The sequence below is a fragment of the Eubalaena glacialis genome, chromosome 11 (genome assembly GCF_028564815.1).
Source record: "Eubalaena glacialis isolate mEubGla1 chromosome 11, mEubGla1.1.hap2.+ XY, whole genome shotgun sequence".
Lineage (NCBI taxonomy): Eukaryota > Metazoa > Chordata > Mammalia > Artiodactyla > Balaenidae > Eubalaena > Eubalaena glacialis.
The window spans coordinates 106,394,403-106,416,178 of record NC_083726.1 but is presented as its reverse complement, the minus strand read 5'-3'; the positions used below and the strand labels follow the sequence as shown (position 1 = coordinate 106,416,178).

At 46.3% G+C, this 21,776-nt stretch overlaps 1 protein-coding gene across 1 annotated transcript; it reads left to right on the top strand.

Moving 5' to 3' along the window:
* The first annotated feature begins 1,167 nt into the window (after positions 1-1,167).
* EMP1 (epithelial membrane protein 1) lies at positions 1,168-19,396 on the top strand. The gene is made up of 5 exons (XM_061205509.1): positions 1,168-1,333; positions 14,030-14,142; positions 16,097-16,196; positions 16,311-16,451; positions 17,136-19,396. Exons 2-5 carry the CDS (start codon positions 14,065-14,067, stop codon positions 17,285-17,287), a joined length of 471 nt encoding a protein of 156 aa, XP_061061492.1. The 5' UTR covers positions 1,168-1,333; positions 14,030-14,064; the 3' UTR covers positions 17,288-19,396.
* Positions 19,397-21,776: the final 2,380 nt, after the last annotated feature.

The window sequence follows — 21,776 nt, the reverse complement described above, 5'->3', positions numbered from 1 at the left end:
CATCGGTTGGATGGATCAATAAATAACTCTAGGAGAATAATTTGAATTGAAATAAGTTGTCATGATACAGCAGTGAACAGCAGAAATAGAGTTGCTTGGGTGTGGCCGACTTGGAAGGCAGCTGCTCCTGCTAATTTGCTGTTCTCCTTGGATCAGTTACTTCACCTCTCTGGGCCTGGGTTCCTTCTTCGGTAACATCCTCATTCTAGTTAATATTTATCAAGTGCTTACTATGCACCAAGTGTTGTTACAAGCTCCCTACGTGTATTTCTCACCATAAGAGGTACTGTCTACCCCACTTGTGCCCGAGGAAATGGAGGCATGCAGTCACATAGCTAAGTGCTGAGCAGCTGGGCACTGGACTCCAGCGGACACCTGGCCTTGGGATGGCATGACTTCTGGGGCCACTCCCGACTCCACTGCTGAGTGAGAGAGGAGTGAGGCAGGGAGGTGGTTGGGATGATTATGCCCGAGGAGCTCAACTGTGGAGCAAGGTCCAGGTGATTATTACCTGGAGGTCAGAGAGCAAAGTTCTTAACTAGACGACTTCCTCCCGACTGTGAGGTGTCTGGCTGGGCGTTCACGGAGCATAATTAAAGGGCCATCCAGCCAGCTCTCCACCACTGAGAGGCAGGGTTCTGAGGGCTCCTGGTGTGTTCCCTTCTTCATCCCCAGCCACCCCCAGGATGGTGCCCAGGGTCAGGCAGGGAAGTAAATCAGAAGTAAATCTGATCATTCCCCACCGTGAGCAGCCTCGGATGCATTTGGTGGGGGAGGAAGAATGGGAGTCTCGTGGGATGATTAGCTAGGATGTCAGTGGGCAGGGCACTGTCCCCCTCCCTGTGCCTCCCCCCCAGATGAAAGTGTGGGCAGATAACCTGTGTTTTGCTTGTATCCATGGTAACCAAGTCTCCGTTTTGATGAGGAGGAATGGGCTTTGGTAAACAGATCTATTTGTGTGACTCCTGTTACTCATTTGAAGCAATGTCACTCCTTTTTCCACTGTGGTCTGTGTGTCTGAGTCACAGGGAGCCTAAACTGGCTTCTCTGAATTGATGGCTCCCTCCCAGCCTCTCTTGACGGACTGCCAGCTTAGCAGGGCGTAGCTTACCAACACATTTTTTTTTTTTTTTTTAAGCCAGACTGATTCATAGAAACTCCTTTAAAGCACAGTGAAAAGAAACCGCCCATCACACACCCCAGCACACCAGCGCAGGAAACTTATAACCTCGGGAGGCCAGCCCTCCCCTCACTGCGGTCACAGACCTCCAGAAGAGCGGACGCCTGCCACCAGCTCCTGTCACTCAGGGCACCTCCGTCTCTGGACCCTCAGGTAGGACAGCTCCCGACACTGTGGGGAAGCCCAGCGAACTTTCCTTCCTTCCCACTGCTCTCCTCCTTCCGACCTCACCGAAGCTTTGCTTTTTCTTTTTTCCTTTGCTATTTTTCCATGACTCTTTGAAGAGAGCCCTTCAAATTTTTGGCTAAAAGTGGGCACCGAGACAACTTTTTCCTTAAGGTTCGGTAAAATCTAGTTTGACGGGGGCCCCGGGGGGTCGGGGCCATCGGGGTGGGGGGGCTGGGCTGTAATTAGGTCTTGCAGGAACTGGGTCCTTGTTCTGAAAGCGTGATGGGAGCAGGGACTTTGGGTATTCCGAAGATTCGTACTAGCTTCCTAGGATACCACTAGCGTATCCTTTATGGGTTTTCTTTATGGGGGGAACCACGACGTACCTTTGAAATGACAGAGTGTGCTTGCCTGATGTTGTCAATTCCTCTGTTTTGATTCAAAGTGCTCCAGGACTTGAATTGTTTCTCTGTTTGCTGGTCTTTTGGGGTGATGGTGGATGGAGATCTGCATTTCAGTTTATTTTCATGGTTACTTTTACTGCTGTCCTTTGGCTTGTTCATTCATTTTATTAAAGTGTAAATATTTTTTCTTTCCACGGGATAGGAGGAGGGGGTTGGTTTGTTTAAAGAAAACCGTTAGAGGGAGAGAGAGAGAGAGAGAGAGAGAAAGAGGAAACTCTTTCTTTCAAGTGGAGTGAAATAAAACGCAGGACGGGTGCCTTTGGTGAAGTTGGGAGCCTGATGTGGATTCCAGAACTCTCTCTCTGGCCAGATATGGAGGATGGGGAGAAGCAGGAGGGAAACTGGGTTTGGAGGGGAGGGCAGAGGAGCTTCATCTGTCCCTGTAAAAAAATCGCTTTGTGCTTTCACTTCAGAAACAACCAAATTTTAGTGCTGAGTGAAAATATGGCATATCAGAAATGTTAAAATAATTTTTTATTTTAGGTGGATGTGGGATTTCTTTTCTGCAGGGAAGGCAGTGATTGTTTTGGAACATTTATCTTCTCACTCTTTCCAAAACATGGCTGTACAAATGCAAACAAACACTCATGCTAATCATGAAAGGGATCTGGAAAAGGAAGACGAGTGATTTCTATTTGCTTTTTTTTTTTTTTTAAGATTAGCATTTTGGTGGAGGCATGGCCCATTTCAACATAGATACTGATGTATTTTTTCCCCCAGGTAAGCAAGATGAGGAGAATGACAGGATTCAGCTTGTCTGATGAAATGAGGCTTTTTCTTTAGAAATGTAGTTCGTAGGAAGAGAAGATTCAAAAGTAATCAGCCTGCGTACCTGGTGCAGGCAAGGCGCCCGGTAAAATTGCCCTCAAGGGGATGATTAAGTTAGCGCAAGGGCAGCTTTTCAAGATGCAGGGAACTCCCGCCTTTGCTTGAAATGTTGATTATTTCCAGTTTACATGGACGTGGATTAGGGAAGCCATTATTAAGTTGATGGTAGTGGTATCCTAGGAAGCTAGTACAAATCTTTTAGTCTGTGCAGGTTAAAGCTAATAAGCTAGATTTAACTGGTCAGCAAATAGACAACACTGACGATTCTGGGGGCGTAAACCATCATGAATTTCATTATTTGTGCGGCATCTCACTTTACGCTGGAGTTTTATAAATGAGCAAGTGTGCTGCGTGTTGTTGCCTGGAGTTTGAGGGCAATTTAAAGAATGCGGTTCTGATTTCCACCTTCCCCTCTTCCTCCAAGAAGTAGTGAGAGAGTTCCGTGGCTGAAGGAGTTTTTGTGGATTTCAGCTGTGAATCTTTGACAAGACTGAACCGGGAGGGTTGTTTTTCCTCCTGCCCTCAGAGGTGGATCAAATTCCACCCCAGACTCTGAGGACTGGGGCGGGCGGGGAGCGCTGTCTGGAGGGCCGCAGGATGTCCGGTCTGGCGTCCCGGTCCAAGGACCCCCTGGATTTTACATTGTTTGAGGGTAGGACACTGTCCTGGGAGTTGGCAGAAGGCCATCGAGGACCAACCCAGGGCAGATCACATCCCAGAGCAGATGCTGGCCCCCTCCCAGGAGTACAGGGCAGCCTCTAGGAGAGGAAAGACGTCCCCTCCACAGACCACAGAAAAGACTGTGGCTTTCTCCACTCTTCCTGCTTCCCTCCTAGGCCAGACTTGGCCCATCCAATTCCCAGGGACATCCAGACTCTGGGGGACCTAGGGAAGGAGTCCCGTAGAGGCCACCCGGGGCATGGAGACCCTCTTGGCTTGGACTCGGTGGCTCTGGGGGTTTCAGCTGGTACCAGACCCCCTGGGACCAGCAGAGAGAAAGCAGTCAGAGACCTAGAAGGCTTAGAGGTGAAGCAAAATGACTTTTCTGTAGACTCCTCAGAGCCTGACAGGGAATAGACCCGAAAAATGGCCTCAGAAAAGGGCACAAGGCAAATACAGTTACATTTCATCCTTGATTTTGTGCCCTGAGTTTGGCAGGGATCTTGGAGGTCAACCCATTCATTCTCTGCCATATGCAGAAATCTTATTTTCACACCACCTTGGACGGATGGGAATTTTACATTTCCCTAAAATTGCCAGAGAAGAGGCTTGGTACCTCAGAAGGTACTGTCATGCTCACCCACCTTTGCTAGATAGCTCTAATTACTAGAGTTTCTTAGATCCAGCAAAATTGGCTTCTCTATAACTTCTATACTTTGTTCCTAGTTCTCCGGTGCTGAAAATACCTATTCTATTTTCATTGTTGTTGACCCATCCAATGCTCCTTATCCTCTAAACACTTGACCCTTATTTAATATTTAATGGATAAAACTTGATGCATCTGTATTATTATTATTACTACCTAAGATTCAGAAAGAGCAGGGAGCGTTTTCGAAGCTTTGAAACTGTGAGCATAGTCGTCCATACGCAAGTGATCTGATTCTGAGGGCCTTCATTTTCTAAACACATGCATATGGTTCCTTCTTGAACCGACCACATGTATACACGTAGCTGCCTAGCACAAAAGCTCAGAGCCATTTGGGACTCTCAGATATACATACTCAGCGGGACACACCCGATTACTACCACGAGGTCATGGTTAAATCAATCCAATGCCAGAAACACAGGCTTCTTTGGCCTTCTGGGGCTGGTCCCTTAACTTGGTCCATAGTTCATGCAGCCCATGCCTTTCCACTGTTAACCTCCTGTCATAGTAAATACAGGAACAGGCTGCCAATCAACATCACCTCGATCCAATTGCTGGTGGGCAGTCTGGATGTCAATCCCTTGAAAAGAGCTCATAACCCTTAACTAACGTAGAACTGGAATTTTCTGACCGTAAATGTCCCTTTTCCAATACTTTTTCCAGTTCTGCCCAGATGACCCTGGATTTCTATTCAGTAGTCAAGGGAGCCCAAATACGCTTCCAGTTAGGAGTTTGCTTGAATTCCCAACACCCCACTCCCCAAACATGCATGTCTCAAGACCACTCATTGTAACACTTCAGTTACAAGTCATTTCTCTCAATTTAATTGGGAGATCCGCTGATACTGAAGCACAAGGATAAAAGTAGAAGCCCTTGTGGGGATTGCTGTGTCTCTCTCTCCCTTTTTAACAAAATATTTGGGTCAACCTTTCCTTCCCTGCTGTGGAAATGGCATTTCTCTGGAGCTAAAATGGACTCCTCTGTTCTTGGGGCTATTGGCCTTACGCAGATCTGGCAGTTTTCATATTTCCCGAGCCTGTTTCATGAATTCTCTTTTCCAGTGGGGTAATTAAAATTGAGAACCCGCTGGGCTTGGGTTGGGCATGCATCCTGGGGTAGGTGCAGGATGGCTGAATAGGAAGCCCGAGGGGCCGTCGTCTTGCCCCGACTCTGCCGTGTGACGTGGGCAGGACACTTGTCTTCTCGATGGAGGGAACTGAGCTTGGTGGTCTCCACGGCCCCTTGTGGCTCTGAGACCCTATTGTTCTAAGATCCTACCATTCCTGTTGTGAGAAATCCCTTGGCTCACGCTAACAGCAAGCTTAATCCGTAAACGTTGGTAGGAAAGTGAAATGAAGCAACGTGTTGCATGGGAACAGGCGTCTCACGGAGGACGGAGGACCCAGGCGGGCTCCTCGGCTTCATACGCTCAGAGATCCCCTAGGGACCGGGTCCGCGGGTAGCAGTGAGCATCCACCCAGCTCTCAGAAGAAAAGTAAGAGGTTTGATTTATGAAACCCGAGGAGCATCCGCTCAGATAAGCAGGGCCAGGCTAGCGAAGCCTTGTGGGGGGTATTGACAACAGCAAGGGATCCGCCAGGAACCAGGCCAGGCTCGGGGAGATGCGAGGAGCTGGTCTCGGGAAAGGAGCCCCACCCTCTTGTCAAGGAGGGTGCGGCCGCAAAGGTGTGGATGAGAGCTGATGGGGAGCCGACCTTGAGGAGGAAAGGGGAGGTGCCAGGAGGAAGGGGGCGGGGAGCAAGGGGACTGCGCGGGTTTCCTTAGGCCTGTGTGTCAGGGGAGGAGGGGGGCAGATGGAAAGGCCTAGAAGAGGGAGAAAGTGGAGAGGGGAAGCCAGGGAGAAGGAGGAAGAACAAGGCAGAAGTGTGAGCATGCCACACTCTTGACTCCCTCCCTCGATGCCTCGGGACAGTCCTTAGGGCCAAGTATTCCTTCTTTGTCTCCCCCCCACCCCCCAATACCCCCCGCCCTGCCCGTGAAGAATCTTCTGTTGCTCATGGATGCAACATTTGAGTTTCCGTCGAATATCTGTGCCAACAGGGCGGTGATCTTCCCCGGGGACGTTTCTTCCCTTTTCAGAAGGGTCATATCAGGGCTGACAGCAGAATGAAGTCCTGGGTACTTTGATGTCTTCTTTGAAATAATCAAAGACCCTGCCTAGGAGGCTAGGTGCGGGGAGCTGGGGAGAGGTTTCCGCTCCTGAAACCAGGAGTCGGACCAGCCAGGTGGGTCCACACTTATTTCAGAGAAAGGGTTGTGAAGCTGAGACCTCGTGCTTCCCTCGGCCCGCCATGCTTCACTGGGGAGGCGGGCTTGTGCTGTAGGTGGGAGCCAGGCTGGAAGGTTTGAAGCTCATCTGGGGTTGGCAGTGGCAGCGGGGGAAGGAGTGGGGGGAGTCGGGTTCGGCGGGGCAGGCTCAGCTGGTGGACCCTCTCAGCAACCTAATGGAAAGAAGCAGCGTCCTTTCAGAGGCCCTTTGTTTCTTCCAATGGCGCTCTTTTGAGGGGCTGTGCTGACCCTCTGATTAACTAGGAGGCGGTGGGAGGAACAGAGTGAAGGAGAGATCTGGTAGAAGTTCTGGAACTTCTGCCCCAACATAGGAGAGAAAAGCTCGTGCTGCAGTGGAGGAGGCCTGACCTGGAAGATGCCAGGGGGTGGGCTTCATCCTGCCGCTGCTTTCACTCTGGAGACCTGCTTTTCCTTTTCTGTCGAGGAACCGGACTGAATAACCTCAGCCCTGCTAAGCCACTAAACAACCAGTTGCCCTTAGAAAGAGCAACAAAGCCCACAGCCCACCCCTGGCACTGGGGCGGCCCCGGCTGCACCTGCATCCGTCCGGCCCTGCCACCTCCCAGGCTGCGGCCCCGCTGGTGCAAGCCTGTTACCGCCACCTACTGTCGGATCCCCCCAAGGGCCCCTGGGGCCGAGCCACACCTTGATTTTCTTCCCAAACCTTAGTTATTATCTTGGCAACCTCTCCCTCGGAGACATTCTGGCCGCCAGAACACTCCTCTTTTGTTAGGAGCAGAAAACAACGAAGCTTCCTTCCTCGCCCAGGGGACATTGCCCGACTGCCTGACCAGCTGCGGGCCGGGACCGGGGGCACGGGCTGGGCCCGGCCTCGCTGCCCAGGTCTGGCCTGAGCCTTGGCAGATGTCCCCCAGATCTAGCCACTCCCCGACACAAAAGAGGACCAGGGGAAACCAGAGAGAGAGGTTATTCTCTTTGGGAACGTTTGGAAAAACAAGCTTCATGTTGCTTGTTTGCTTTTAGCAGAGTTGCTGGCCCTCAGTTTCTGCCCGAGAAGCTTCAAACCCATTTCGCTGGGCCGAGCTTCTCATTTTCCATAAAGGGACACAAAGAATAACCAACAACTGTACAACCTTTGCTCTGTGTCAGGCAGGAGCCCTTCAGTCCTCACACTAAGGCTATGAGGTCTGCAGATCACAGTTAAAAAAACGGGCTGGAGTTTCAACGTGCTTGAAATAGCTTACAATTTTATATGTCAACTATACCCCATTAACACTGAATTTGTTTTTTTTTTAAAGTGGTGCAGTCAGGAGTTGAACCTGGAATTTGTGCTCTTTTTGCTGCTCAATACTGTGTCTCTCTAGGAGCTACTGTTCAGAGAGGGTATGTTATTTTCCCAAAGTTAGCAGTTAGTCAGAGGCAGAATTTTTATGAGAATCTGGTTTTCAAATAGGTGCTCTTTTTTCTTTCTTTCTCTTTTTGTTCCCCTTCAATAACATCCTCCTACCCCCACCCCCAGTTCCTCATCCCTAACTATGGGAGAATCATGCTAGTCTACAGCAGTGCCGGAAAAACACCACCTTTTCTATAATAACCCTCGTTCATGAGAGCCCACATTTGGGAGGTGCGGTCCCCTTACCCCCAGGACCATGAAAGAATAGTTGTTTCCTTTGGAACATGTAGATTCCTGTTACTTTTGCTACTAGATTGGTGATGTTTCTCCTGGTCATAAAAACTGCCCTGTGCGCTTGAAAACATCAGACCCTGGACCGATGTGTATATAGTGAGGTACAGCTTGAAATTCTTTCCTTCCACACCAAACATCAGACATCCAGAAGCAGGAGGAAATAGCCCTTCAGGATTCTTTTTCTCCACATGTTTCCCACAGAGAAATTAATGCCCCCCTCTCCCACCCCTACATAAAAACAATATTTAGAATGGAAAAGTACACTTGACATAAAACAACAAGAACAATGGTCAGAAAAGCTCATCCAAGGTCTCATCCACTCAGCCCTGCCTTTAATCCCAGCCTTTTCCTCCTCCGGATACATCCTCTACGGCTGCTCCCCAAAGAGAGTATTTCCTTTTCTGCTGGACATTCATTTTGCCAACCCAAATGATCCTCAGTGGGAAAGAAACGTATCAAAGTAAACCAACAAAAGCAAAATGATCCTGATGTGTAGAGGACAGAAAGGCATTCGTGCTACCACCCTGCACAGTGTCCCCAGGAGAAGCACAGCCACAGTTTTGGGTATGCCACGAAGGAAGATGGGCAGATGTGGGCTGACTCATGGAGATCGTACGACCAGGAGTGGCTTTGCCTTTCATCTTGTGCCTTGGAGAAAGCACTGTGTCTTGGTCTGAGAAAGCATTCTTCAAAGTCTGCAGGTACCCAGAAAGAGATGGGGATTTCACTGAAAGCATCAATCAATGAAGAGACAGAGTGTGTCCAGCAGTCGGGTCATCTCAGGACAGTGTTATGACTTAGTGAGATTTGGGAATCTCAGGTGATGTCCTCTGGCTAATTCTCTGATAACCTGGAAGTTCTGCTGGAAAAGTGACCACTTTAGAAAAATGCTAACAAGGAAGCATTAGACAAAGGGCAGAAGTAAGATCAAGGTAGTCATTGTCAAGAGCAGCCTCTGACGTGTTGTCAGGACCTTTCTAACGGAAGGGGGTCTTGGTAAGTAGTGAGCTCCCCGTGACTGGAGGAGTTTAAGTATGATTTAGGTAGTTCCTTGGTGTAGATTTATAGATGAGTTTCATGTATTGGGGAGGAATTTTAAAGCCCCCTTTCAGTCAGAGATTCTCATAAAAATGAGAACTCCAGGGCAGAAAGAAAGTTATCTGACCCCTAGCTTAGCAATCACGGAACCAAATTACCAACACCTCAATTGTCTGTTTAGAAGTCAATGATTCTCAAAGTCTCTGCAGTATGAGTTACCCTTCAGAAAAGGAAAGGTGTCCACAGAGGCCTGATTAATTTCTCCTGGTCAGAACGCCCTAAAAGTGTTAGGCTACCTGAAAAAGGCAAAGAGGAAGGCAGTCTCAGGGATACGTTCCTTTGATTCTTTCATTTTTGGGGGGGGGTGGGTATAAGAGGGAGGCAAGAAACCAATGAAGATTTAAGTGGACGGAGCCAACTAGAGAAGGCAGTTATCTTTCTCCCCAACATTAGCTAGTCATTTACAGTTCCAATCACCAGCGACCGTAATCTTCAGGTTCATTTTCACTAACTGGAATAAATGTCCTATTAGCAAAGAACTTCATCCAGATCTAGAATGGTCAGTGGCTGTGAGGCTTGTATCGGGGACAGGAGTGTAAAGAGACCACTGCCCTAGTGTGGTCTGGGCGATGCGGGAAGAACAGGGGAAGCATGGTCAGATACAAAGATGGCGGGGGTGGAAAAGGAACCGGCGGGCCTGTCCATTAGGGCAGAAAGAAGAACAGGAAAGGGATAAAGAGAGCCTGTGTGTGGCTCTAAGTCGCTAACCTCCATTTTTCTTAATGATCACTTCTCTCTAGAGTCAGCATTCATGCCTCCTCTACTTTTCTCAGTTTCCCACCCAACCCCACGGAGCCCTGACCACCCCTGTCCCCAAGCTTGTTGGGTAAATGAGAGTAAAGGGGGCGATCCTACTCTGCTTCCAGTGGTGGGTAGAGAAATGTGTTCCTGGCACCCCACATAGAACAGTCAGTGGATATCCTATCCCTTGAGAATGCAGTGGATTCACTAGCTCTGGTGGCCTGGGTGCAACTCCAAGGACCACAGATCATGTTGTTAGGGAAGTCCCAGCAACCACGTGACAAACTTTGGGACGTTCCCGAGCACCGATGCTCTGTTGGGAGGAAGGTGTGGCACCCAGCTCTTTAGAACCTCCATGCCGTTATCCTCTACTGCCTGGTTTGAGCCGCCCGGCTATGACTAGGGGTCTGCTTTCCGTTGGCGCATGCTATCCATAGCCTTTTGGAGAGGTGGGAGAGAGAACTCAGTTATTGTTTTAGTGAAACGTACTGCCATGAAAGAAAGTTGTAGCAGCCAATACTTCCAAAGATATAAATGCTCAGAAATGGTCTCTTTTCGGTGCTTTTATCTGAAGCAAGATACACACGAGGCCAGGGAATGAGGCTCTCAGAAATCTCCCCTGCCTGTGAAGGGTGGGTGGACCCCCTGGGAGCACGGGGTCTTCTTTTATTTCTACCCAAACCACTCTACTACTTGATAGGTCCCCACTCATCTGCTGAGGGGCCTCTAGTATAGGGACTGAGTACCTAGGGATGATCCAGGCCAGACATTTAAGAAGACAGTTCATTCTGTTTCCAAATGTGTTGGGGAGAGCCATTGAAATTAAAGGAAGCCCCTCTAAGCTGACAATGGATGATACTAATAAAAACCTGACAAATTTGGGGCAATGAAAAATGGAGAGGTTACTATATGTGTTATGCAATAGCTCCAGCTAAACAGCTCCTACTTCCGGCTGGATACAGCAGCCAAAAGTGGAGAGAATTGTGTGTTCCGTGCACTAAGAACACTTGCTAATGCAAGACATTTTGCTCCTTTCTTTGGTGAAAAGATGTGGCATGATTACAGAAATCTAAATACCCTGAAAGAGAGTCGCTTCCTTGCTTGATTCCGCCACTCACTCCTGCCTGCGCCCCGCAGGGGAATAATGATCAGGTGGGGCTGTGGGTTAGATCAGAAGTGAGAGCCATTGGCCAGGAACTCGCACGCCCCAGGGGGTGCAGTGGACCAGCCACGGTGAAGGTGCAGGGTAATTGGAAGGCAATTATGTTCAAGTCATCAAAATGGACAGTGTGAGCCGGGGCGAAAGGAATCAGACTCAACTTTGGAGGGTTACAGACCAGTCCAAGGAGACGGAAAACACTGCTGGATCCCCAACAGCATGTAAGGGAGGAGACTCATAACATTTTCCTCGACCTCATTTAAGAGGCCTCACTTGGTGTGTTATATTCTGTCTTTGGTCCCTCAACCCCTATTAGGAAGAGGGTGTTTGTAAATTAGAAGCAAAGGAATAAAAAAGTCATTTGTAGAGCCCGAGGAGGATTAAACATGACTCGTCATATAATATTTTTTAAAATCAATTTATTTATTTTAATTTTTGGCTGCGTTGGGTCTTCGTTGCTGCGCGCGGGCTTTCTCTAGCTGCGGTGAGCGGGGGCTGCTCTTCGTCGCGGTGCTCGGGCTTCTCATTGCGGTGGCTTCTCTTGTTGCGGAGCATGGGCTCTGGGCGTGTGGGCTTCAGTAGTTGTGGCACAAGGGCTCAGTAGTTGTGGCTCGCGGGCTCTAGAGCGCAGGCTCAGTAGTTGTGGCGCACGGGCTTAGTTGCTCTGCGGCATGTGGGATCTTCCCGGACCAGGGATCGAACATGCACCCCCTGCACTGGCAGACAGATTCTTAACCACTGCGCCACCAGGGAAGCCCACGTTATATAATATTTTAATTCCCTGCATTCAGAGAATTAATTCATGCCTGTTCCTTTCTCCATGAGGGGTGAGATCAGGATCTAGTGATGGTGCGAATCTTGGGGGTGCCGGGAGGATGGGTAGCACAGGGCTGAGAAGAGTGAGATTTCTCCTCCTCATCCCTAAGGGGGTGTTCCCAGTGGTCCTCCCACTCAAGGGGCAAGGATTAGGCATAAAGACAATTTCTAAGAGACCTAAATGATTTTATACACACAGCCTTGTGAACTGGATAGCAGATATCCTATTACTGGCACTTAAAACATGGGGCAGCCTGGTGACGGATGGACTGGGTTGGTTTGGTGCCAGCTACTCAGTTTCATATAATAATAAAATAATAGTAATACTAATAAGCACAACGAAAGCAACCCCGTTAGTATCTGCCTTGTGCCAGGCACTGTGCTGGGAGTTCTCCATATATGATCCAATGTAACCCTCACATTTCCCTGTATGATTAGCATTGCAACCCTCACTTTACATAGGAGGAAACTGAGACTGGAAGGTCAAACAACTTTATATGATTCTAACTCAACATTTGTCTAATTCAAAAAACTCTTTTCACTGTGCATTAAACTCAAGCAGAAAATTGAGGAAGTGTGCAAGGACCCGAGAAAAGCAAAAATGCATTTGAATGTGTGGGGAGATTATTAATAGCAGGCATGAAAGCTCCAAGCTCTCCCCTGAAGCCGCGGGATAAACTTCATCATTTTAGTCATTCACAGTTCAATTGGACACATTTCTACAAAAAGAATCTAGGTGGCAGGAAGTGCTCGGATGGGGAAGGAGGGTGCCGGGGGGGTTGGAATGGGTCGGGTGGGCAGTGGGGGCCAGTGTCTACCTCTCATTCCTGGCCTGTCAAGAGCAAGGCCCCCGGGGTACCGTAGGTCATTCTAGATTTTGAGTGCCTGATGAGGAAAGGGAGAGGAGATCAAAATCATCGGAAGTGTTGGAATGATTGTATCCGTGCTCTCCAGTAAATACCCGGTCCAATGTGAAAGGGGCTCAAGCACACTCAAAGCTTCCATTAAATGAGGTGGAGGGAGAGAGAGAGAAGTGGGACACAGTTGCTGGATGTGCACCGCCAACTCCTCCCTGAGAGGGGATAGCCACACATCCACCCTGCCTAGGGTGTGAATAACCTGAGCCCTTTCCTTCTGAAGTTCCTGAGAGCTGGCACCGCCTCTTAACCTTCTTGGGCGTGAGTGACAAAGCACTCCTGTAGCTGACATTAATCAGAATAGCTGCCCTCTCGTGCATCCTTCACACTTCCTTTATTTTCTAGGTTTGATGACCCACGGGCTCCCGTCTTCTATTCTGCTGAGATTATGGCTGAACGCTTTTGTTTACCCATGCACATTCTTAATCTCTATGAGTTCCCCGTCCTCCCACCCACCGTGTGATGGATGCATTTGCCCATCTGCTCTACTGAGTCCTGAAGGATTGGCGTTTGGGTAAATGTCATGCACAAGCCAAAGGCACCTTTGGTAGTCTCTCAAGCTGCATCCAGCCCCCAGAACTGTCATATTGAATCATAGGAAATATAACCCTATGCCCCCAGACCAACAGTAGAGTCCGTACCATGACGCAGCCCAAAGGCTCCGGTGCAGTAATACCAGTCTAAAATGTTCCATCAGTAGATGATCAGATCATTAGACTGTAATTAGGTAGTTATAATTATTGAATATCGAACAGCATTATTATAATAGAAGTTGTGGCTCTCACGTTTTATATCTCATCTGGGATCAAATTAGTAGCCCGTTCAGTCTCTGGGCATTGAGTAATAGCTGCTGGTCTGAGGAAAATTCGATTAAAATTGCTGGGTGAGCAGTTTGATAGAAGCGTGGACACTTCCCTAGTGGAAAATAGAAATTTATATGACATTGTTGCACAGAGACCTGGAAATTACAGCTGTGAAAGGCCTTTTAAAAACCAAAGTCCTACTTTTGGCCTCTAAAACACAAACAAAATAAAATAATAACAGTTACCATAAAATTTTCTGGTTTCGAAACAGACTGTATCAGAAGGATGAGTATATAAATACCTGAGAGGCAGAATTCTGTTTCTGTTGAGGTCTATTTAAATAGACGAATAGGTACTTGGGGGAACTGGGCTAACTAGTTGTTTGCAGGAATTTATGATGAAATCTTGATGGTTTTCACTGCAGCTCTTCCTGATTTTAGCAGCTAGCCCACCCAAGTAGGAAAGCTGAATTATTGTGTTGAATCTGACAGTAACCTCTCCTTTCTCTTTCGTGTTTTCCTTTCTTTTCAGAACTCTCTTCACTCCCAAGCCATCAAAAAGCCAAGATGTTGGTGTTACTGGCGAGCATCTTTGTGGTCCACATCGCCACCGTCATCATGTTATTTGTTTCCACCATTGCCAACGTGAGTCGTGTTCTTCTGTTCATTCATTCATTTGGAAGTTATTTGCATATTTACATAAAGTGCTACAAAGGACGTTTAAGCCATAATTCCTGCCCTTTGTGAATTTACAGTTTAGTCATGGAAAAAAAAAAAACACATACTTGCACTTCAAACAAGTAAGTAACAAGTGTCTACATGAATGATCCCGCCAGGCTGGAGAACACAGCGAGGCTTCTCAGTGGAGGTGGAACTTGGAGGATGGGTAAATGGGTGGGGTTTCTCTCTGCTAAAGATGCAGAGTGAAAGGAGCATGGGACGCCTTCTAGGTGTGCCAGCCAAGGAGCCCAGCAGGGATGGACAGGCTTTGTTCAGGGCATAATGAGGACACCTGCGTGGCAGGGCAGAACTTCCCTTCCTTCTGGGGACCTTGATTAGAAGGAGAAAAGGGAGTGAGATCATAAGACACTTTGGTGGCCCGACCGCCAAATTCAAGATCTGGGCAGAGAGTAGCATATGAGAGTGGAATTTTGCAAGATTAACCTGATTCCCCTGAATTAACTCAAACAAAACAACCTAAAAATATGGAGGTAGCAGCAGGCTCTTCTCTCTGAACCTTGGGCTACTCTGACCTCTAGTGGTAGTTTGCAGGGTCCATTGTGCTTTTCTCAGAAAAAAAACAAGACAGCTCCTTGGACCTAAAAACCAAGGCCATCCATCACTAGACAGACAAAGATGGTTCCAGACCTGTTTAGGTCCCTGTTACAGTTGAAGGATAAATGGGTTTTAAAGTTCAGAGTTTTGCCAACATCTGTAGGTATAATTATAGGCAAGGCTAATTGAAGCATCACTGTGATAAGCCAGAACCCTCACCCATGTGGCCTCCTCCAGACTCTAATTTAGCCATTCTGTATGCTGCCCTCCAAGTCTCTCAGGATAACAGGTCCGATAAACAACTTCAAACTGTATTAGTGGATGCTGAGTGCTGAATATCTGAATTATCAGCTTCTGATATGGGGCTGGACACAGAGTTGTTTATTAAATCAAGAGCAGGCAGGCGATTTGACATCCTGGCCCTGCTTTTCCAATAAGTCTCATTTTAACAGACACTCTGTGTAGACAGGGCTGGGTGTTTGTTTTCCATCCCGGAAGGATAACTGTTTTGCTGGCACTGTGGTGAGCCTCGGGGAACACATTTTGGTCATTCTTCTACTTTCAGCTGCCGCCACAGGAAGGCTGTGGCTAGACTATGTTATTATGGAATTACTTTGATCAAGGTTTATCTTTCTGTTTAGATGAAAGTGGCTTATTGATCACCCAGCTATTTTCTTCGTTGCCCTTTATGTTTCTTACTTTTTTCCAGTTGAACATTTTTCCTTAACTTTTTTCCCCTCTAGCCAGTCCCTTCCATGAAACAATCTTGGTAGGGTGTACGAATTGTGCCTCCTTAAAACCAATTTCCTCACGCAGGGTTTCCGTTTCTTAGAGCCTTAGAATTTTAAACCGCGATGGTCGAATTACTTCTTTTCTTTTTTTTTTTAAAGTGATGAGGGATGTGAGGCCCAGAGAATGAGGTGACTTTTCCTTGGTCACACGTTCTTCTCTCTCTTTTTTCTTGGGATCTTTGTGACTTCAGTTTTAGTGAGACCTTATTTCCACCAGGAGATGGAAATAAACCATGTTTATGACTAAATATGGAGTCTTGGTTAAGATTTGGTCCTGACACAAGGTGATTTGTTGTTTCCTTTTCTTTCAAAGCAGGAGGTTAGTTTTTAAACAACTTTTTATTTCTTTTTTTAATTTATTTAAAAAATTTTTTACTGGAGTATAGTTGATTTAAAATGTTGTGTTAGTTTCTGCTGTACAGCAAAGTGAATCAGTTATACATATACATATATCCACTCTTTTTTAGATTCTTTTTCCGTATAGGTCATTACAGAGTACTGAGAAGAGTTCCTTTATTTCTTTTTGATTTCAGGTCTGGATGGTTTTAAATAATGGAACAGGATCAGTAGGTCTTTGGAAAAACTGTACTTCCACTGATGGCTACAGTGACAGCCTGTCATACGGCGGTGAAGGTGCGTACAAAGATATTGTACTCAGTGCTGACAGTTGGTGGGCTCAGGGAAATGGCCAGTCCCTCGGGGACTGGGTAGCCTAATGCCCTCACTCCCCCCGCCCTGTGTCCACAGATGCCCTCAAGGCAGTGCAGGCCTTCATGATTCTGTCCATCATCTTCTCCGTCATCTCCCTTGTGGTCTTCGTGTTCCAGCTGTTCACCATGGAGAAAGGCAACCGCTTCTTCCTCTCGGGGGCCACCATGCTGTTGTGCTGTGAGTATCAGCTTACCCAGAAAAAGCTTTCCCGTAGATCTTACCATGGGTGCTCCTGGCAGCTGGAACAGCTGAGCACGTGGGGCAGTGAAACCGCCTTGTACAATTTGTGCTCTTTGGGAGAACCCCTGATAGCTGCTTGGAATAAGAACCCTCGTCGGCTTCATTGTTTAAACCTGGGCTCCTGGGCAGCTACCAAGTGGCTGGAGTCCGCCCATCAGTAGCACTTGTATACAAGACCCTTGAAGGGGGCAGGGATGTGGGATTCCTTAGAAAGATGAAACCGCTGCCAGAATGCCTGCAATGATTGCCATTCCTGCTCTCCTGTCATTCTTCCCCGATACACGCAGTTTGGTGGAAGGCGTGTTCTTTTGCATCCCTCAGGCAGCCTGCCCTTGTGTGCTGGGGTCCAGATGGGAAAGCTGAGGGGTGGACCCGAGATGCTGTGTTTCAGCCACACAAACCAGTGCAGATGTGAGAACTCGAACACCTCTGATTTGCCAACACAACCATCAAGCTTGGTTTGGGGCAAATCGACAGAACTACCGTTGGGGGTCAAATTTCAGATTTCATTTTCCCATCGCCCATGAGGGAAATAGGCTCTTCCTAAAATTATAAAATCTTTTTCTTGGTTTTCATGTTAAGAAACCAAACCAACAGCTAATCGTTGTTTTTCGCCTGCAGGGCTGTGCATCTTGGTGGGGGCCTCCATCTACACTCATCACTATGCCAGCAACTCTCAAGGTCACCACGGCTATTCCTTCATCCTGACCTGGATCTGCTTCTGCTTCAGCTTCATCATCGGCATTCTCTACCTGGTCCTGAGAAAGAAATAAGGCTGAACACGTTATTGGGGATCTGGGGGGTGGGGTGGGGAAGAGGGAGCCCTTGAATCTGGGAGAGGAGTGGAAGTTGCTAAGCAGGAAAAACCAAGAGAGGGAACTGGGGAGAGGGGAAGGCAGGGGGGAGGGGAAGGCAGGGGGGAGGGGCTGAAACCCAAGCATGACTGAGGGGGTCCTGTACTGTCCAGCCCCTGCCCCGGGAGAAAGCCGTGGGCTGGGATGGATGCTCCCTGGATGCAGGCCAGAGGGCCTCCCTCCAGCCTCCAGCTGTTATCAGTTACATACACTGCCTGGGGCCCCAGCAGCTGCCACATCGCTGGCTCCACTTCCGAGGGTGAATTCAGTCTTCAGACCTACTGCACCTAGTTAATATAGCGGTACAAGTTCCGGCAAGGGCAGATACTGTTCTTGTGCGGAATACGCCAGGCTAGGAAGCCATCCTGCCCTTCTGACCCAAAGCAAAACAGCACCATCTCCACACCATGTGTGGGAGGACTTTGGCCAGTGAGCCATTATCCCTCGTTGGAACAGAGATTTAGCTCTGTGGTATTTGTGACAAAATGGGAGGAAGAGAGATAGTGATTAAGGCTAAGTTGGTGGGTTAGCTAAATTGAGAAAGAGAACTTTTCACAGTGGAAGGCCTGGGGCGTGGTCAGAACCCAGACTAGACCTCACACAGCTGCCCCTCGTGGAGACCTCTTGCTGCAGACTTTGCTTGGCCTCCCGTTTAAAGTCAAGGCAGCTCTCTGGAGTTTCTGTAAAGCCACTAATGACCAATTCAGTGGTGGAAGCACCACACAAATTATGGGAAAAAGGGACAGTCTTATAGCAGGGTTATATTAGCTTTATGTTATTAGGAACCTCTCTCCATGCAATCAATGTTTGTTTTAAGTATATAACGTGAGAGAGATGGACAAAGACCCGTGCAACACAATCTGTTACTCTCCCTCTAAATTATACACTTTTGAGGAAGTTTTATCTAATTAGCCACGTTGGGGATCAGGGCTCCTACGCTCAGAGACAGCTCTAGCTTTGACATGAGCTGGAGGGGTTGCCTTTCAGAGGTCCTGCCTATCCTGCAACACAGGTGAGGCAAGGCAATTCTGGAAGCTTCTTAAAATACACACAAACCAAAACCAAACAACAAATCCTTGGATGAAAGGTGCTATATCATTGTCAAGTATTAAGCATACTAGATTTCAGTCACAATAAGAACAGAGTGTCTGTGCTTCCAGGAAAATAAGAAAATTTCCGTGAGAGAAATAAAAATATAGGTGATGGGCAGATATTTTCTTTAAGGAAAAAAAACCCCTAAACACTCTTGTGGTACCCAGTCAGATGATAATTGAGCTTGTCTGCTGCCACAAGAGTGTTTCTATATAGGACTTACAAGTATGGTATTAGTATGGTATTCCTGGTTAAGCAGGCATTGCTCTGGCCTGGCGCAGCTATTTTAAGCCATCTCAGATTCTGGCTAAAGGGTATTTTTTCGGTGGAAGACATTTCCTTTACCAATCTGAGAATATCTACTCTAGGGAGAATCTGAGACATCTTGCCTACTTTTCATCTTCTAGCTCCCTCTTCATCCCATTTCTTATATACGTTTCCTTTTGGGGAGCCATTATGCCACAGTTGCTGGTATTTATGTAAAAGGACTATTACTAAGTATATTTCTTTATGTTCATTCTGGTTAGGGGAATGTTGAGAGCTGGCCACCAAATTATCTGGGCTGTGGGGTAAATTGGTTGGCAAGCAAAAACTGTGGGATGATGAACTTTTAAATTATGATTTAATGATCACATGATTTTAGAAGGCTGTCTTGCGTGCAGAAGCAGATTTACATATCAGATACAGCCAAAAGAGATACTAGCATTGTGTTGAAAAGTCAAACTGTGACTGGAGTGAACCATGTATTCCCTTGTCTTTTACTTTGTTTCTGTGCCATTTATGTCTCATGTAATTTGCATTACGTTGGTGGGTTGTTCTAGTACTGTATTTGGCTTCTTCTTTAATAGATTGGTATTTCATATACTATAATTGTAAATATTTTGATACAAATGTTTATAACTCTAGGCATATAAAAACAGATTCTGATTCCCTTTACTGTGTGAATGTTTCCTTTCAAAAAATGTGTAGGGAAAATATGGATGATAATGACATTTATTCCTAATTAAGTTGTCAATCAGTTCGATTTGGACAAGTTGGCATTTATCAGAGACATTAAGCTACTTTCTGGAACTGAAAGTATAGTTTTATCTTGCTTTAATTAAACCTCTTAAGCAAAAAATGGAACTTCATAAGCTAATACATTAGAGAGAGGTTATTATCTTGAATCAGAATGGGTTATGACATTAAGAAATGAGATACTTGTAAATTTTCTTTGAAGTAGCGAACTCCTGTAATGTGTCTTCAACATATAAAGCAATTCACAATGGTATGCGTCACATACATTTGCAGGAGCCCATTCATTGCATTACCCGGGGCATAATCTGTATGGACTCTATGAGAGAAGGAAAGATTTGAGGCTTTCTGGGCACAGTAAGGACCAGAATGAAGAGTGGAAAGCAGGGTTTGGTGCTGTGTACCCCAGCATCATGTCAACACCAATACGATAAGAGTGGTTTTAATGTGGAGTAGGCCATCTTTCAGTCCCCTGTGGTCTTGGATGAAATAACTGCTCACAGAGTAATGCACAAAAAAAGACACAATGGAACCCGAAAATAAGACTTCAACATATTTTAAATTAAATTAATCAAATTGCATCGGTTATTGATAACCTCTTAGAGACCTATGTGAGTCAGTTCCAAAAGTTATCTTCTTAAGCTGATTGTTTGGGACTCAGAGCATATTTTCCATAGAGACAATTTACAACGATCTTACTTATCATATGGGCTAAAAAGACTTTTGTGAGTCTAGCCTGGAAAAGAAGTTTAATAATGATTTGACTATTATTGTTGTTTTCAATGGGAAATGAGTTAGTTAAATTCTGGAACCTGGAACCCTCTGTTGCCCCTCCAGACCCTTCATGGTAAGAGGAGTATATCTGATGTAGGGGGAGGTGGACATATGGCTGCCTGGGAATCACTCTTCCCCGGTCATGTCAGAGTTTGCCATTGAATATAGGAGAACGTGGCATTTAGAATGACTCTGGCTGTAAATATACATATATAATTTTGTAAACTGGGTGTTCTTAAGCTAGGACTGCTTGTTCCATTCTCTGATCTCATGGTTTAGAATCAATCTTAATTTTCCCACTTTATTAGCATATCAATAGCTTAAACCCAGTTTACCTAGGAACTTTAGAATGATTCTAACTCCTTAGTATAATAATTGACAGTCTTTTGAAAATGATGAAACCTTACTATTTTAGTTTGATTTCACAACCTTTCCTCCCTCTCGTAAAATAATGACAAAGGGCACATATATCTATAATTTTTAAGGTGAATCAAGTGGTTGACAGAGGTGGGGCTGGGGGCTGGGAGAAATGGGTGAACTCTTTGGGGTTTTTTTTCTTAGCTTAAATAAATTGCATTTTTAAAAAATGGTATTAAAAAGGTATACTTTTCAACTGGTGATTCTGATGCCTGACATGATACAAGTTGATTGAAATAGAAAAAAATTTTTTTCTTATGAAAAAAGAAGTAAAGCTGTTTTGAGTATTTGGGTACAATTTTGCCATAGCTCTTGCGGTAACTAGGCATTGCAAAATCAAGTTTTGAGAATTATAGTACTGGATTTATGAGTGACATAGATTACACTAATGAATCTGACACTTGGTCACCTTATTTTAAAAAAGTTAAAATCATCCTGGCCGTAATATTTAAACCCAGATTTGTTTCCAAAAACCAAGTTACCAAACTCACTTCAACATGGCATACTTGAACGGACTCTACTAATTTCTTTCTCCAGAGTAATTCAAATTCTTTACCTCTCATTGTGTTTAATGCTTGTCAGAGCTCCTGGAAGGACAGGTAAAAGCTCGAGGCAGACAACTCATAGTTGTTCAGTTTAACTTCATTTCAGCCACTCATTCCCATGGCCTTTCCTTGGGTGTTCCCATTCCCACCCACATTTTTTGAATTCCATGTTGTTAGTTCCTTAAGGATACTTTTTGGTACACCCCTTTTCCCTGTATCTCCAACCTCTCTCTCCCTCTACTGGAAGTGTCCTCTTGTGGGTAACTTATGTTTAAGTTTATCCTGTCTTAAGCAAAACAAAACAAAACACTCCCTTCTACCCTAATACTTTACCTCTTGCTGTCTCTTCACACTCACGTTTATTGAAAGTGTGTCTTGTTATGTATGTCTCCACCAGGCCTCACCTTGACACCTGTGGGCCCCAAGTAAGAGCACAAATGGAGGTCTGCACACTGCGTCTAAATATTTAAAAGTTACATATCAAGTTAACAAGCTGCTAAATAAAGTGTGTTCTACTGTTCTACCTTGATAAATATACCTAGAAGGTCAGGATCAAATTTAGAATT

Excerpts from the sequence above, each read along its gene's own strand:
- EMP1 (XM_061205509.1), top strand. The coding sequence starts at position 14,065 with ATGTTGGTGTTACTGGCGAGCATCTTTGTGGTCCACATCGCCACCGTC. Across the intron at positions 14,143-16,096 it reads TTGTTTCCACCATTGCCAAC|GTCTGGATGGTTTTAAATAA; the intron begins GTGAGTCGTGTT and ends TTTTGATTTCAG. Across the intron at positions 16,197-16,310 it reads CCTGTCATACGGCGGTGAAG|ATGCCCTCAAGGCAGTGCAG; the intron begins GTGCGTACAAAG and ends CTGTGTCCACAG.